This window comes from Lycium barbarum, chromosome 2, assembly GCF_019175385.1.
Source record: "Lycium barbarum isolate Lr01 chromosome 2, ASM1917538v2, whole genome shotgun sequence".
NCBI lineage: Eukaryota > Viridiplantae > Streptophyta > Magnoliopsida > Solanales > Solanaceae > Lycium > Lycium barbarum.
In genome coordinates, this window is record NC_083338.1 from 15,269,340 (window position 1) to 15,285,224 (window position 15,885).

General features: G+C 33.3%; 1 protein-coding gene, 1 long non-coding RNA gene and 1 other non-coding gene across 3 annotated transcripts; 2 read left to right on the forward strand and 1 right to left on the reverse strand.

Annotated features, from left to right (window-relative positions):
• Window positions 1-3,233: 3,233 nt before the first annotated feature.
• On the forward strand, window positions 3,234-12,042 carry LOC132626248 (uncharacterized). Its single transcript, XR_009577210.1, has 3 exons — window positions 3,234-4,165; window positions 6,479-6,567; window positions 11,910-12,042. It is a non-coding gene; the product is annotated as an uncharacterized LOC132626248 (long non-coding RNA).
• Window positions 6,838-15,633, reverse strand: LOC132626247 (ABSCISIC ACID-INSENSITIVE 5-like protein 2). The gene is made up of 6 exons (XM_060341054.1): window positions 15,468-15,633; window positions 13,099-13,297; window positions 11,884-12,155; window positions 7,500-7,571; window positions 7,321-7,350; window positions 6,838-7,191 (listed from the first exon to the last, which is right to left on the reverse strand). Exons 2-6 carry the CDS (start codon window positions 13,253-13,255, stop codon window positions 7,111-7,113), a joined length of 612 nt encoding a protein of 203 aa, XP_060197037.1. The 5' UTR covers window positions 13,256-13,297; window positions 15,468-15,633; the 3' UTR covers window positions 6,838-7,110.
• LOC132629503 (U6 spliceosomal RNA) lies at window positions 15,280-15,385 on the forward strand. Its single transcript, XR_009578278.1, has one exon. It is a non-coding gene; the product is annotated as a U6 spliceosomal RNA (small nuclear RNA).
• Window positions 15,634-15,885: the final 252 nt, after the last annotated feature.

Here is a 15,885-nt window from a genome sequence, read left to right on the forward strand (position 1 = left end):
ATTTATTCTAGCATATAGTATATCAAATCAGTAGCAGTTGAAATATATATATATATATCATGTGCTGACAAGGTATCATACAAGACTGACGGCTCATTCCTTCGAGAAAAACACTTTGTCCTCCATGATACCAACGTGGTATATATCATATACTGATAAAGTATCATAGAGGACTGATTCATTCCTTCAAGAAAAACACAACTCAACCCTTTATAATTCCAACATGGTATATATCATATACTGACAAAGTATCATGGAAGATTGATTCATTTCTTTAAAAAATACTACTCAATCCTTTATTATACCCATATGGTATATCATATACCATATAGGTATCATAGAGGACTAGAAGTTCATTCCTTCAAGAAAAACACTCTTCAATCCTCTGTGATAGTCACACGGTGTATATCATATACTGACAGAGTATCATAAAGGATTGGTTCATTCCTTCAAGAAAATGCAAGTCAATCCTCTATGATACCCACATGGTATATCATATACTAACAGGGCATCGTAGATGGCAGATTTATTCCTTCAAAACCGCTCTTCAGTCCTCTATGATACCCACATGGTATATATCATTTATCGACAAGGTACCATAGAAGATTGTTTCATTCTTCAAGAAAAACACTCTTCAATCCTCTTTGATACCCACATTGTATACATCATATACTGACAGGGTATTATAGAGGGTTGATTCATGACAGGGTATTATAGAGGGTTGATTCATTACTTCAAGGAAACGCAACTCAATCCTCTATGATGCCCATATGGCATATAACATATACTGACCCTTCAAGAAAAACACAACTCAATCATATATGATACCAAGGCCACATGGTATATATCTTATACTAACAAAGTATCATGAATGATTGACCTCACATGATATATCATATACTGACAAAATATCATAGAGGACTGATTCATTCCTTCAAAAAGGAGCCCAGTCATCTATTATACCCACATGGTACATATCATATATTGACAGGGTATCATAGAGACCGATTCATTGCTTACATCGTCCTTTATGATATCATATATATATATATATATATATATATATATATATATATATATATATATATACTGGCAAAGTATCATAAAAGGATTGATCCACTCTTTCAAAAAAAAATTCACTCCTTTATGATATTCACATGGTATATCTTATATATTGATAAGGTATCATAAAGAACAAGTTTATTCATTCAAAAGAAAAAAATTATTAAAAAAAAATTCAACAAAAAGAGTTTAAGCTTAATTTTAAATCATTTTGAGCAAGTTAATTTTTATAAAACAAATTATTAAAAAAATTGAGTCATAGTTTAGATATAAAGTTTATTTTTATTTGCAAAAGGAAAAAATTATAAGAATATTTTTCTATTAATTTATATTTTTAATAAATAAGTAGTGACTTTAGTATTTTCTATGTCCTATTGTAGTCTAATTATTTACTTTTGCTATATTCTTTTTAATCTAAAAATGGTTAGCTAATAGTTTGGTGTTTGTATTTTATATTTGTCTTTGAAAAGAAAGAAAAAGATAAAAATAAAATAAAGAAAAGACAAAAAAAAAAGAAAAAAACAAAGAAAGAAAAAGACAAAAATATATAGATTAAGTAAATGTTTTGGAATGAAGTGTAGGGGTGTTAAAAAGGAAAGTTGGTCCATAGTCTTTCTCGTCGGTTAAGTTTGGATCATTATCCACGTGGCAAACATGCATGTAATTAGAATTAGGTAATAAGTATTTATTATTGTAGTACAAAAGCAGTTAATAAGCTAAAGGTGGCATCAATCAGTGATTTCTTAAGTTGGCATACGGGTAATTATTTATTGTCGTGCGGGTAGTTAAAGTTATTAAATTTTTTTATGGGGACAGAAATGGGTAAATATTTTTGCCTTTTATGGGTATAAATAACAAGCGTATAGTTAGTAATAAGTAAGTATATATTTGGTGTATAATATATACAAACTAATTATAGATAATTCATACCGCAATTATACATTGGATACTAGCTAAAATTAGTAAGAAAAATAAAGATTAAAGTTAATTTAACATGTTTTTAATTCATAAGTTTGTTTTGTTCAGTTGGCAAACACTCCGGAAACAATTACTTCCTTACTTTTATTGTTTCTAATTTCAGTGCATAATTAAAGGAGCTTGTTGAGAATCTAAGGAATATACACGTCACTTAATTGCTTTTTCCTATTTGGTGAAATATTTTTAGGAATAATATCCCAAATGCTCCTCAATTTTCATCACTGTTAGTGTACATGATCGTAGTATGTCTCGTCCCCGCTGCATCGAAGAGTATCTATGTACTATGTTGCAGTTCATTGATAATGAAGATAGCGTTAGGGAGTAATTTTCTAACATAACAATTGGATGATATATAGGCGCATTTAGAATTTGCAATTGGTGGGTAAATGACTACTGACTGAGAATTTTTTTTAAAGAAATATCAAAATATCTTGTAGTTGTCAATGGTGACAGTGGGGTTTTTATTTGTTTGTGCACCTATTAATTAAATTGTTTGATTTATTCAAACTCATATCGTTTGGCTATTATGATATGAATAACTTATCCAAGAAAAAATGAAGAAAAATTGCTGATATGAATAAGAAAGGAACATAGATTTGAATTTAGGCTAACATAGATTTGAATTTAGGCTAGAGCTGAGGAGATTCAAGATTATCCTTAATATTGAAAATCCAAATTGAGTGGTCCCTTAAAAGCCTAAACTACCTAAGCAAATTCATTTGTAAATTCAGACGGTGAATTACAATTTGCACGGGTTCAATTGAATGCTCTTCATAGGTCAAAACTATTTTTTATATTATTGTACATAAAAAATGTTGAATTTCTTTCATATAAAGGAGATTTCAGTGCGCAAAAATGGATTCATAATTAATTACCACTAAGGTAAGACTTAGTGGCGGTATTTTATTAAAATAGATGAAAACTAAAAAACAACAAAACAAAAGCAACAAAAGGAAATAAAGATAGGTAAAAGTTTAGTTTCCTAATCGTCAAAGATATCGACTGGCTTCGTCCTAAATTCTCTCCACCTTCTTGAAATTTTCAACACCACGGGAGCTTCATCAGAGAAAATATCAAGTGTGACAGAGCCGAGAAACCTCCCCAGAGACGGCGTTGGAGCTAAACTCATCGATTTCAGCTTAGATCCACCTTCAAAGGTAATATCCAACTTCTCTGGTTTGACTGCACTTTAATTGCACCTTTTACACTCTCACCTAGTGCAGTGACGCCATAACAACGGAGTAAGAAACTCAAAAGATGATGAATCTCAAACAGTAGAAGAGCGGTCCAGATCTGGAATCCACTAGTACAAGCTATCTTGAGTGGGAAATATATCAAGCATTTGTACAAAAGCTAATGCTATCAGTAGTACTTAGGGTGTGTTCGGTACAGAGGAAAATATTTTTCAATTTTGTAATATTTTGTTGGTCAAAATTTTTTAAATTTTTTTTATAGAAAAACAAGTTACTTAAGAATGGGGAAAATGACTTCCCTAATGGAAGTATGGAAAACAAGTTCAACAAGGGGCATTCTACATTGATTATTTGATAGTTGTAACCCCCACCCTCCAACACACCTCATCTTGACCGCCATCCTCGTAGCCCCCTATCCCCACCACTTCACACCCGTACCCTCACCCCAATCTCCCATAGTATTTGAGTTAATCATAATTAATGCTTTTACAATAATACTTCTTATGCTTTTACAATAATACTTCTTACTTACGTACCAAACACAAAAAAAAAGTAAGAAACCCATTTATTTTCTTGAAAATTATTTTTCACTAAATACATTTTCCTTTGTACCAAACACACCCTTACTTTATGAATGGCGCCATTAGTAGTACCATATGTGGTCGTAGACCCTGTATCAGTTTAAAATAGATTTTTTTTTTAAAAGAACAAAACAAAACCAACAAAAGAAAATAAAGACAGACAAAAGTTTTGTTTCCTAATCCTCAAAGATATCGATCGAATTTGCCCTAAATATTTTCCACTTTCTTGAAATTTTCAACTCCGCCGGACCTTCTTCGGAGAACAAATCAAGTGTGACAGAGATGAAAAACCTCCCCAGAGGCGACAGAGCTAAACTCATCGATTTCCAGCGCTTAGATCCACCTTCAAAGGTAATACTCAACTTCTCTGGTCTGACTTCACTTTAATCGCGCCTTCTACACTCTCACCTAGTTCAGTGACTCCATAACCATAGAGTAACAAATTCAGAAGATGATGAATCTCAAGCGATAGAAGAGTGGTCCAGATTTGGAATCCACGAGTACAAGCTATCTTGATTGGGAAATATCAAGCATTTGTACAAAAGGTAGTGCTATTAGTACTACTTAGGGTATGTTCGGTACAGAGAAAAATACTTTTCAATTTTTTAATATTTTGTTGGTCAAAATTTTTTAATTTTTTTTTATAGAAAAATAAGTTGCTTAAAAATTAGGAAAATGACTTCCCTAGTGGAAGTATGGAAAACAATTTCAACAAAGAGCATTCTACATTGATTATTTGATTGTGTCCTCCCCACCCTACAACACACCTCATCTTCACGGGCAATTTGCAGGATTGCCCTTCGCTCGGGGTGGTCTTTAATTCTTGCCCCTCAAATTGGTGGTCTTTAACTTTTGTCCTTCACTAAAAATTCTTTGGTTTCGGATTCGAACCCCCGCTCAGTCAAAAATTTTAAAAAAATTCGCAAGGTAGAGTTGCCCCCCAAAATTGGTGGTCTTTAACTTTTGCCCTTCTAAACTCTGCCTTAAGGTAGAATTTTGCAAACGGAAAAGGGCCAAATATACCCCTGTACTATCAAAAAAGGGCCGAATATACCCCTCGTTATACTTTGGGTCCAATTATACCCCTACCGTCATACTTTAGACACAAATATACCCCTCTACCGTTAAAATTGACCAAAGTTACACATGTTAGTAATATGTTAATGAATTAAATACATGTGGCATGCCACCTCACTAGTTAAATCCAATTTTACCCCTCCACTCCCAATCTTGTTCTGCCCCACCTACTTCTCTATTCCCTAAGGCTCTGATGTTCCTTGATTTTGGTCGGCCTCCCCTAAGGTCCGGGGTTGGCTTCGGGTTCAAATCTTAAGAAGCCCAATAAAACAAGTTGCCGTGACATTTATGAGGGGAGGCCATGAAAGTTGATTTTGAGAACTAAAGCTCCTTCTGAAGTTGCTTGTTTTGGATCAATTGCTGCTAACGATGCTTGTCTTACCCAGACACTCTCCAAAAGAGGGGTTTTCATTATATACTAGGTGTTTCTTCTGTGAGAAGGCATTGGAAACAATTAACACCTACTACTACTACTACTACTACTACTACAACACCGTGGTTGGTCCTGGTAGATTCGGATAATGTTTTTCAAACATTTTTGGAGTTCAATTGGTGAAGCCTCTTAAGGATGTGAAGAGTTTGCTCGTATGTTGAGTTGGACAGAGAGTTGGAAAAGAGCTGAGACCGATATTGTACCCCTTCCTCCGCGAAATTCGTCCACTTTAGTAGAATTACTGGAAGAAAATTTCAGTTTGTGAAAGTGGTTCAATGGTGGCAGTAGTAGGGGAGGTGGGGTGGAAGAAGATAGGGAGTGGAGGGGTAAAATTGAGTTTGGTTAGTGAGGTGGCATGCCACATGTATTTAATTTATTAAAATATTAATGCTATGTGGAACTTTGGTCAATTTTAACGGTGAAAGGGTATATTTGTACCTAAAGTATGACGGTAGGGGTATAATTGGACCCAAAGTATAACGAGGGGTATATTTGACCCTTCTTCGATAGTACAGGGGTATATTTGGCCCTTTTTCGTTTTGCAAAATTCTGCCTTGTGAATCCAAACATCGGCCTTGCGATTTTTTTTTTACTGAACTGGGGTTTGAACCCACAGACTCAGTATATTAGGCGAAGGGAAAAACTTAAAGACCACCAATTTGAAGGGCAAAAGTTAAAGATCACCCCAAATGAAGGGCAATCCGCGCAAAAAAAAAAAAGTTGCATCTTCACCCCACATCCTCGCAACCCCCCATCCCCACCACTCCAAACCCCTACCTTCACCCACCTCCCATAGTATTTGTCTTAATCATAAGTAGATGCTTTTAAAATAATATTTTTTCTTACGTACTGAACACAAACAATAAGTAAGAAACCCGTTTATTTTCCTAAAAACATTTTTCAAGAAAACATTTTCCTTCATACCGTGTACTCCCTTAATTTACTAACGGCACCATCAATAGTACCATTTGTGGTTCTAGATCCTGCATAAGTATCATTAGAGGCAGTTTCACTGTTTCCTACTAGAAGGGGCAATTTAGTGACAGCATTTACACAGTAACAAAACATGAACAAGTTATTATCAGAGGCAGTGGACGGTTAGAGTTACATATATCCTTGAAAATTCTAGTAAAGCAAGTTTCTTCCTTGTCTAGCTTGAAGGTTTGGCAAAACAAACAAGGGAGGAACGTCAAAAAACATGGGATGATCATAGTAGTCTTGCTTAGCTCCTTCCTTTGCACAGGTATTCACATACTAGTATTCTATTCTAATACTTTCTCTTTTACAATTTATGCGATACACTTTCATTATTAAAAAAATGATATATTTTTATTTAGAAATTATTTTGGGTTATACTTTTCATTTTATTATTTAAGGTTATACTTTTCATTTTATCCTTAATGAGATAATTTATAGTCACACAAACATATATGACTTGCTTCAATTTACAAATTTCAAAAAGAAAATACTTTCTTAAATTCTATGCTCAATCAAATAACATCACACAAAATGAAATGAAGTAAAACATATTTTTTAAATCCTGTTCAATTTATTCATTTGGCTCCGCCACTAAATCCATAGGTAAGGCAATAACATACATACATGCACAACAACGGCTAGTATCAAAGAGACACTATTAACTAGTACATCACAGTAATCCTTTTAAAATCCTTTAACTTACATGCACAACAAAGACTAGTATCAAAGAGACACTATTAACTAGTACATCACAGTAATACTTGTAAGTAAGCAAGCATTCATCATATGATAAAAGCTATGATCGCCATTAAACACTTGACATCCTTCTAAGTGTTCTCAGTTTGTCAGCCATCCATTGAGCTTTTGTTGGTTGATTCTTTTTCTCCTCCTACATCACACACACATATATATGAACAATTACAAGATAGCTGTAAATAAATACTCTAACTACTTTAAAATAATCATATAAAGGTAATCTTAAGCATATTTTATATATTTATATAGGAAATAGTCATACCTCTTCTTTTCTTTTTGTTGCAACTTGAGCCTTGGCCATGTTAAGAAAACAAAAAAAAAAAGTAAATTAATATTAAAGGTGCTATGTGTATTACATAAAACACCTCCCCCCCCCCCCCTCCCCCACCCAAAAAAAAAAAAATCCAATTATACGGATGCGATTTTTATCTTTCAGCTTACCACAAGCAACTTGAGCCTGTCATTCTCTTCTCTCATTCGATCGAGCTCTACCTCCAATTCTGCTGTATATGCCTGCATCATAGCAAAGTTTACTCTAATCAAGTAGTACTAGATAAGTTTGGGTTTAGAAAAGATAAAAAAAAAAAAACAATTTCTATGAAGAATTGAATTTATTTTTTTGAAAGAATAAATATCATAGATATTTAGAAGAGTATAGAAAGTTATATTGTAATATCTTTGATATTTTGGAAATGTGTAGAAATTGTAGACACTTAGATAATTGTAGTAGAATTATCTAGATTTTTTTGAATCTAAAAATAATAACTAGATGTTCTAAAGTAGCGGTAGAAGATAAGAGCAACTAGATTTTTTGTAGATGTATCTAGAACCATTCCTGCACAAGTATAAATAGGAGGTGACCCTAGTCATTTTGTAATCAATCTAATACAAACCCAATTTAATACCATTCAGTTTAATTCAAGTAAACCTTCTTCCTATCCATAGCTTCCTCTTATTTCGTTAAATCTTTTGATCTTAGTTAACGATCTTGGGCTAGTAGAAGGTCTCCCCAAATTTTAATTTTTATTCTGCTATATTTCTCTATATGGTGTCAGAGCCATAGCCTTGGCTTCTGGATTTTATTTCAAGATCGAGTTAGTGATAGATTCAACTGGTTTCACTAGGTAGATGGATTTGAGCAGTACGTCCTGTTAATGGACTGGGAATGAAATGTTGAACCAGTCCAATTACAAGTTAGGGAAGACATGTATGGAATCATACCTTGTTTGTAAGGATTTGTGGAATGTTGTTAATGGGAGTAACACAAGTCCTCCTGCCGACGGATCCAAAAATAACAACACATACAAGAAGTGAAAGCAGATTAATGTGAAAGAGGAATTCATCGTAAAGAGGTCTATCTCTCAATTTTTTTTGATCGTATTATAAGGTGCAAATTAGCTCATGAAATATGAGGACCTTCAATCGGTTGTTCAACAAGAACGATGAAGCCGGCTACAGACATTGGAGAATTAATTAGAGAACACCACTCAAGGTACTCTTTCTATTGCCGAGTACTTTTTAAAGATTAAGAACTTATGTTAGGAAATTTCGTTATTGAGTCCAGAAAAGGCTATATCTGAAGCACGAATGAGAAGAATTATCATTGTGGTTGAAGTGTGATTGATATATCTCTTTTGTTACATCAATTTAAGGATGGGTTCAACGAACATCCTTCGAGTTTGAGAATCTATTGTCATCATAGGAGCTACTAGCGAAATAGATGGCTGGCGTATCGAGCAAAGAAGCGGAAGAAAACATTCTTGTAGCTAACAAGAGGAATTTTAAATAAAGGCAAAAGCAAAGTGGTTCAAGACAGATGGCTTATTCTCAATTCCAAGAGGGTTCAAGCTCGCCAAGACAGAAGGAATAGTCTTATAATAATTATTGTAAGAAGACTATTAAATGTTGCTGATGTGGTGAAGTAGGACACAAAAAAAAAATTGTCGAGCCAAGGAAAGCAACATGGCTCAAATTGAGAAAGCTCCTGAAGAAGAAGAAGACTAAGGAAAATTCCTTGTAGTTGATACACGAGGAATAGATGCCATGACTTCCATCAATTTTGAAAGAGACTGGATCGTTGATTTACGATGTGGGCACCATCTTACTAGAGATCAGTCTAAATTTTCCACCTTTCATGAATGCAATGGTCATGAAGTATAATTCAGTCCATGGTGTGGAGAAGGAAGGCACTGTTGTCATCAACAAGAAGCAAGGAGGCTCTGCCACTCTCAATAGTGTCTTTCATGTTCCAAGTATGAAGAAAAATTTATTTTTAGTTACAAATGCAGTAGATGCTAGATGCTATCTACTATTCGGCCTAGATGACGTGAAGTACCTGCGAAATATCAAGAAAGTCAAGGCGGATACCATTCATATTGGTAAGAGAGTTGATGACTTATATGTTATCATCAGCCGCTAATCCATATGTTGAGAAGATGAGTAGCAATGATAGTACCCATCTATGGCATGCTAGACTTGAGCATCTTGGCATGGATAAATTGAAAGACATGGTGAAATTGAATCTAGTAAAAGGGTTGCCTAATTTTTTTTTTTTTTGGTGGAGGAGAGGTTTATGAAGGATGCCAATACAGAAAGTCACACCGACTTCTACTTGACATAACCTTGTCAAGGTGCAGTGTTTCACTAAAACAAGTTCACACTAATTTGATGGGGCCAATAAGTATTCCTTCGTTCGCCTACTCACATGCTGACTTTTATTGATAATTTTACTAGATTCACGTGGGTTTATTTTGTGAAGCACAAGTCAGAAGTCTTCAATAAGTTTATGAAATTCAAAGAAATAGTTGAAGTCGAGCTTGGTTCAAGGATAAGGCGGTTGCGAACAGATAATGGAGGTGAATTCACTTCTGAGGAATTTCTCTGTTTTTGTCATCAACTGGCATTAAAAGAGAACTCATATGTAGTGATATACCACAACAAAATGGAGCAGCTGAAAGGAAGATTCGGCACTTAACAGAGACATAAAAGAGTTATGAAATGTGCGGCATGTGTAACTAATACGATGCTACTTTTTTCCGAACAACATGAAGTTACCTTATGGATTGATGTTTGGGGAGAAGCCAAGCGTTAAGTATCTAAGAGTTTTGGCTCTATATGTTATGTTCATATCCTAGATTATCAACGGAGCAAGTTGGATGCTAAGGCAAGAAAATGCATCTTTGTAGGATATGACGAAAGGAAAAAGTGTTGGGAATGCATGAACCCGAAAACTCATCATTTCGTCATTTCTCGGGATGTCATATTTATGAAGTCTCCTTGTACTATGGAGCTGCGTCGAAAGGAGCGAATCCTAAAATCTCGAACCCTGGAGTTCATTACTTACCTATCACATGTGTTTTTTCAGATAGTACATCTGCTGAGAAGCTAAGAACTCAGCAACATGAAACTCAACAAGAAGATTATTTATGTGGTTCACAAAGGCTACAAAAAGACATTTTGAAGCCAGCCCGCTACAGAGATGAAAATTTTGTCAATACGTATTCATATTTCTTTGCCGGACCAATTAATGACGTAAGACCTTCCTCATTTGAAGAAGCAAGAGGAGTCGAGAAAATATTGTTAAGATCTTCACCAAGACACATCCAAAAGCTTTGTCTGAGTTCTTTTGAGACAAGTTTGGGATAGCTTCCAAAAAATTACTTTAAGGGGGAGTGTGAAAAATTAAAGTTATTTTTTTGAAAGAATAAATATCATAGATATTTAGAAGAGTTTCTAGAAAGTTATACTATAATATCTTTGATATTTAGGAAATATCTAGAAATTTTAAACACTTAGATAATTGTGGTAGAGGATATAATTATCTAAATCTTTTTGTATCTAGAATAATATCTAGATGTTCTAGAGCAACTAGATTTTTCATAGCTATATCTAGAATAGTATTTAGAACTATCCCTATACAAATATAAATAGGCGGCAACCCTAGTTATTTGTAATTAACCCAATACAAACCCAATTCAATACCATTCAAGTCAAGTCAACCTTCTTCCTTTTCATAGCTTCCTCTTCTTTAGTTGAATCTTTTGATCTTAGTTAAGGATCTTGAGCTAGTAGAAGGTCTCCCCAAATTTTAATTTTTCTTCTGCTATAATTCTCTACAATTTCTCACTTGAATGGCACTTATTTTCCATTTTAAATTTCCTTTGAATATTTTAGCTATTAAAAATTCTTGAATAGCCTTAGCTATTGATTTTTAATGGTTAGGAAGCCAACAAGGTGAAAGAAATCGAATTAGGGAGATTTTCGTACTGAATTTGATGATTGGAGCAATTGACTTAGTCGCGCACGCATGCCAGAATAATTTTGGAAAAAATATTTCTAGAATGACGCCGAAAGTAATTGGTAAAAGGTCAACTCATAATTAAACAACCTAGTTGTAGGAGCTAAGTTTAGCCGATAATTTGGGAATCATTATCTTAGGTCGTAACCATCACCGCCGGAGGAGCTAGGATTTTTAATAAGGAATTCAAAATATAAAAAAAATAAGCACATTAAGAAGCCAAGGGGATTCAATATATACTGTATATACATAAAAAATAATTTGATCTCATTTATGCAGTGTAATTTTTTATCGAAGTGAACCCCTTCTATACACTTGACTCCGCCCCTAACCATCACAGTTATTATGTAACTCTATTCACCAAGACTTGAAGCACATGAAAAGAAATCACCTAACTTAAATTTGTTTTTATTGAAATTCAATCTCAGATCTCCCGGAATCTTATTCCACTTCATTGATCACTAAACCATATCCACTTCTAAAATCTAGAAAGTAAAATTTAATTTGGAGATGGAAAATTATACTAACCTCCTTTCTAGCTCTGGATCTTGCAGCAGATTCTCTGTTCTTAATCATTCGACGTTGTCTCTTCTCCGTTAATGCTTGATCATCATATGATGACCTTCTTCTTCTTCTCCCACTGCTTGGTGGTTCACTAACATCTGATGCACTGTTGGGTATTTCATTTTCATTTGTAGCAATTTGATCTGAAGGATGGTGCACATTGAAATCAACAGTAACTTGTTCAAGGATATGATCACCTCCCATACCATTTTCAGCACCATAACTTAAATGTTGTCCTGGTCAAATATTTCCGGGAAAAAGTTGCATTATTTCATCTCGCATGTCATTTATTATTTTCTCAATGAACGTGAAAAGAGTTAAGCGATAGTTAAAGTGGAACAAAGAGAGTATATGTGAGTTCAAATAATAATATGATGCGAATTTCGAGAGTCAATTTTCTTAAGCTTGACCATGAATTTAGAGATAGAATCTCTTAGCTTGTTCAAATAAAATTTACGGAAAAGACTCATAAATATCCCGACTTATGCAAAAAGGGTCATTGATACCCTCCTTCCACCTTTAGGTCTAACAATACCTCTCATTCCACCTTTTGAGTCTAAAAATACCCTTAATTAAGGTTTGTTTTAGGACTCAAGTATACCCCTCAAATTAACCGGTCAAATGTGACTCTTTTAAAAGCCACATGGCAGAAGGGTATTTAAAAGAGTCAAACTTGTCAGTTTGAGGGGTATGTTTGAGCCCAAAAACAAAGCTTAGGGGTATTTTTAGACCCAAAAGGTTGAAAGAGGGGTATTTTTAAACTAAGAGGTAGAAGGCGGGGGTATTGTTAGACCCAAAGGTGAAAGAAGGGAATTTACGAGTTTTTTTTTATATGTTAGGGATATTTATGAGCCTTTTCTATTAATATATTTGGAACCTAAATAGGAAGTAATATAAGTCACAATAAATTAATATTTTAAAATATTTAAAATGCATATGAAAATATTGTTGCCAAATAAAAAACTCATTTGAAACTCGAAATTCAAAAGATTCCACATAAATTAATATGAGGGAGTAATTAAAGTTTTTTAAAAATTACACTAACAAAATTATTTTACTTTCTAAATAGTAACGATACCATTCATATGAACAAATAAATGTTCATGACACGTGCGATAAAATAGGAGTGATGTGTTTAAAAAATGATAAAGTGAAAATGTCGTTACACATTTAATTTACCTTCTATAGGAGTATCTTGATTTGAATTGGGCATAACTTGATTTCCTTCAGTGTCCCAAAAATTGTGGAGCATGCCATCAAAATTCATAGACCCATAATTTCTTTCCTTCCTGCTTGATGAAGAAATTGAAAGGTAATCTGAAGGTCCTCCTTGCATTTTTGGTGATTCTTCTAAATTAACAGTACGATAATCAACACTCTGCAAAGTAAAAGGAGTAAGTCTTAAATTTCATCTATCAATAAAAAACAAAAGTAAAATAGTTAAAACGGAAAAGGGCCAAAATTACCCCTGAACTTTAAAAAATAGTTCATTCATACCCTTCGTTATACTTTAGGGTCAATTATACCCTTACCGTTATACTATGGGATCAATTATACCCTTATGTCTAACGGCTGCCACGTGGCATCATCTCAGCCCTTCAAAATTATTTTACCCTCAAATAATTTTTTATCCACTAAAATAACTCAAAACGACCCGATTTTTTTTTTCCAGCAAAAATAATACGGAACTATTTTTATATTTTTTCTGGAAAAAAAAAAATTCGGGTCGTTTTGAGTTATTTTAGTGGGTAAAAAATTATTTGAGGGTAAAATAATTTTGAAGGGCTGAGATGATGCCACGTGGTAGCCGTTAGATATAAGGGTATAATTGACCTCATAGTATAACTGTAAGGGTATAATTGGCCCTAAAGTATAACGAAGGGTATGGATGAACTATTTTTCAAAGTTCAGGGGTAATTTTGACCCTTTTCCGTAGTTAAAATACACACAAGCTGGTTCAAAACATGAATGAAAATCGAAACAAAATAGTACTCCCTCGGTTTCAAAGTATTTGTTGTTCTTATTAAAAATAACTGATCCAAAATAGTTGTTATTTTAGAAAATCAAAATATAATTAGTTACTAGTTTTCACTTTTCCTCTTACTCAATAAATGTGGTGAAGAAAAGAAAGCATTATTAAATCGAGAACAAAGACAAAATGAGGATAATTTGATCAAATTACTCTTTTAGTTAACTATTTTTAAGGGCGCTAAAACCAAGACAAGTAAATTGGACCAGAAGGAGTACAACCTTTTCTAGCATTAGGAGATTAATTAGGAGTAATTTTATTAATTAGCAGTGAGTTTGACTCCGACTTAAATTATCCGTACCCAATCCCTTCACTTGATTATTTATTTATAGGGTGTTTGAATTGACTTTTTTAAAAATAGCTTATAAGCTAAAAGTTAAAAGTCATAAGTTGTTAATATTCAATTTTTAGTTTTTAACTTATTTTTGTACTTTTTAGCCTAAAAGTAAGTGTTTAACAACACTTTTTTTTTTCAAACACTACAAAAAGTAAAAAAGAACTTAAAAGCTAAAAATAAAAAAACACTTAAAATAAGCCATTCCAAACAGGCTCTTAGTAAAAAGTATATTGAAAAATAGTTTGATGCCAGGAAGGATGAGTTTTGTTATTCAAAGAAGTAATAAATAGATACATTCGCACCACTATTATTTTATGGCAAGAGGTATAAAATTTGTAGTCGCAAAATCCAAAATTGTATTGTAGAAGAAGAAGCAATAAAGAGAGAGGAAAGTGGCCATGCAGGAATAAAGGTAAGGTTGACCTACTGAAATTCACTGGATAATTTCTTCTTATTAGTAGAGGCATTGATAAATAAAGTTAATTGATAGTTAAGCCGGTGAAAGATAATAGATACCTTTTAAAATAGTTAAAATACAAGTAAATTGATGCAGAGCATGAGTTTCATTATAAAAAGATATTAATAAATAAAGCTAATCGATAGTTGAGCTGGTGAAAGATCATAAATACCTATTAAAATAGTTAAAATACAAGAAACCGACTCAGATCATGAGTACCGTTTTAAAAAAATAAAAATAAAACTTTTTCATTCGCGATTGTTAAGTCATCCTACAACTTTTTCTAGCTATACCAACATCGAGTTCAATTCCGATTTAAATTATCGGTACCCAATGCCTTCACTTGTTTAATTGTTTTACTAAGAAAATTTTCCAAAAAATAGCTGCTTGAGCCTTGATGGTAGGATGATAAAAAGCTTATCATCGATCTCTCATTCTGGGAGAGAAGGGGTAAATAATTGACATAAAAAGGGAAAAAAAATTAACATAAAAAATGGAAATTTGACAAGTCGAATCTTCATTTGATTCAACTTTTAAGTCCCTTCGAGGACATTTGAAAAAATTACAGCGATACAGGAAAGATTAGTATGATCCTTGTGCAAGAATGACAAGCACAAGTCGAGAATCTTTAGAGCCTAACTTTAAATTGAAACAGAACCAATCACCATTAAAAAATAAAGAAAAGAGGACTTGCATGTGAAAAAGATGGGAGACAGGTCACATACTTTAAGATGAAAGCTGAACTCCAATAGCTTCCTTTGCAGGAAAAAATTCAACAAGATTTGCTGTGAATTAGAAAAATTTTAGACATAAAAAATGTTCATTTTATCATTGTCACAGGAAGCAAAAGATACAAGAAGAGAAATAAAAAAGAGAATAAAATATAGAAGAAGAGTTAAAGAAGTTAAGGGGATTATTTGTAGATACGTCCATGACACTTGCCAACATTTTTCACCGAAATTAAGTGCGTTTCAATCCCTAATTTGTACTCTTTTGAAGTAGTTAGTCATTGGAACCTCCGTCACTAACTAGCTCTTAATTATTTTTTGAACAAAAGTTAATTTTTTATATTTCTTTAAGCTGATTATGCTACTTAGTATCATTAGTTTCTTTGGCAAAGATAAAACTAGCAGGCATTATAGG

What these genes read in the sequence shown, in the direction of transcription:
- LOC132626247 (XM_060341054.1), bottom strand. Translation starts at nt 13,255, where the DNA reads ATGCAAGGAGGACCTTCAGATTACCTTTCAATTTCTTCATCAAGCAGG. An exon ending in ACAGGCTCAAGTTGCTTGTG is followed by an intron (nt 7,351 to 7,499) that starts GTAAGCTGAAAG and finishes AACATGGCCAAG; the next exon opens with GCTCAAGTTGCAACAAAAAG. An exon ending in CAACAAAAAGAAAAGAAGAG is followed by an intron (nt 7,192 to 7,320) that starts GTATGACTATTT and finishes TGTGTGATGTAG; the next exon opens with GAGGAGAAAAAGAATCAACC.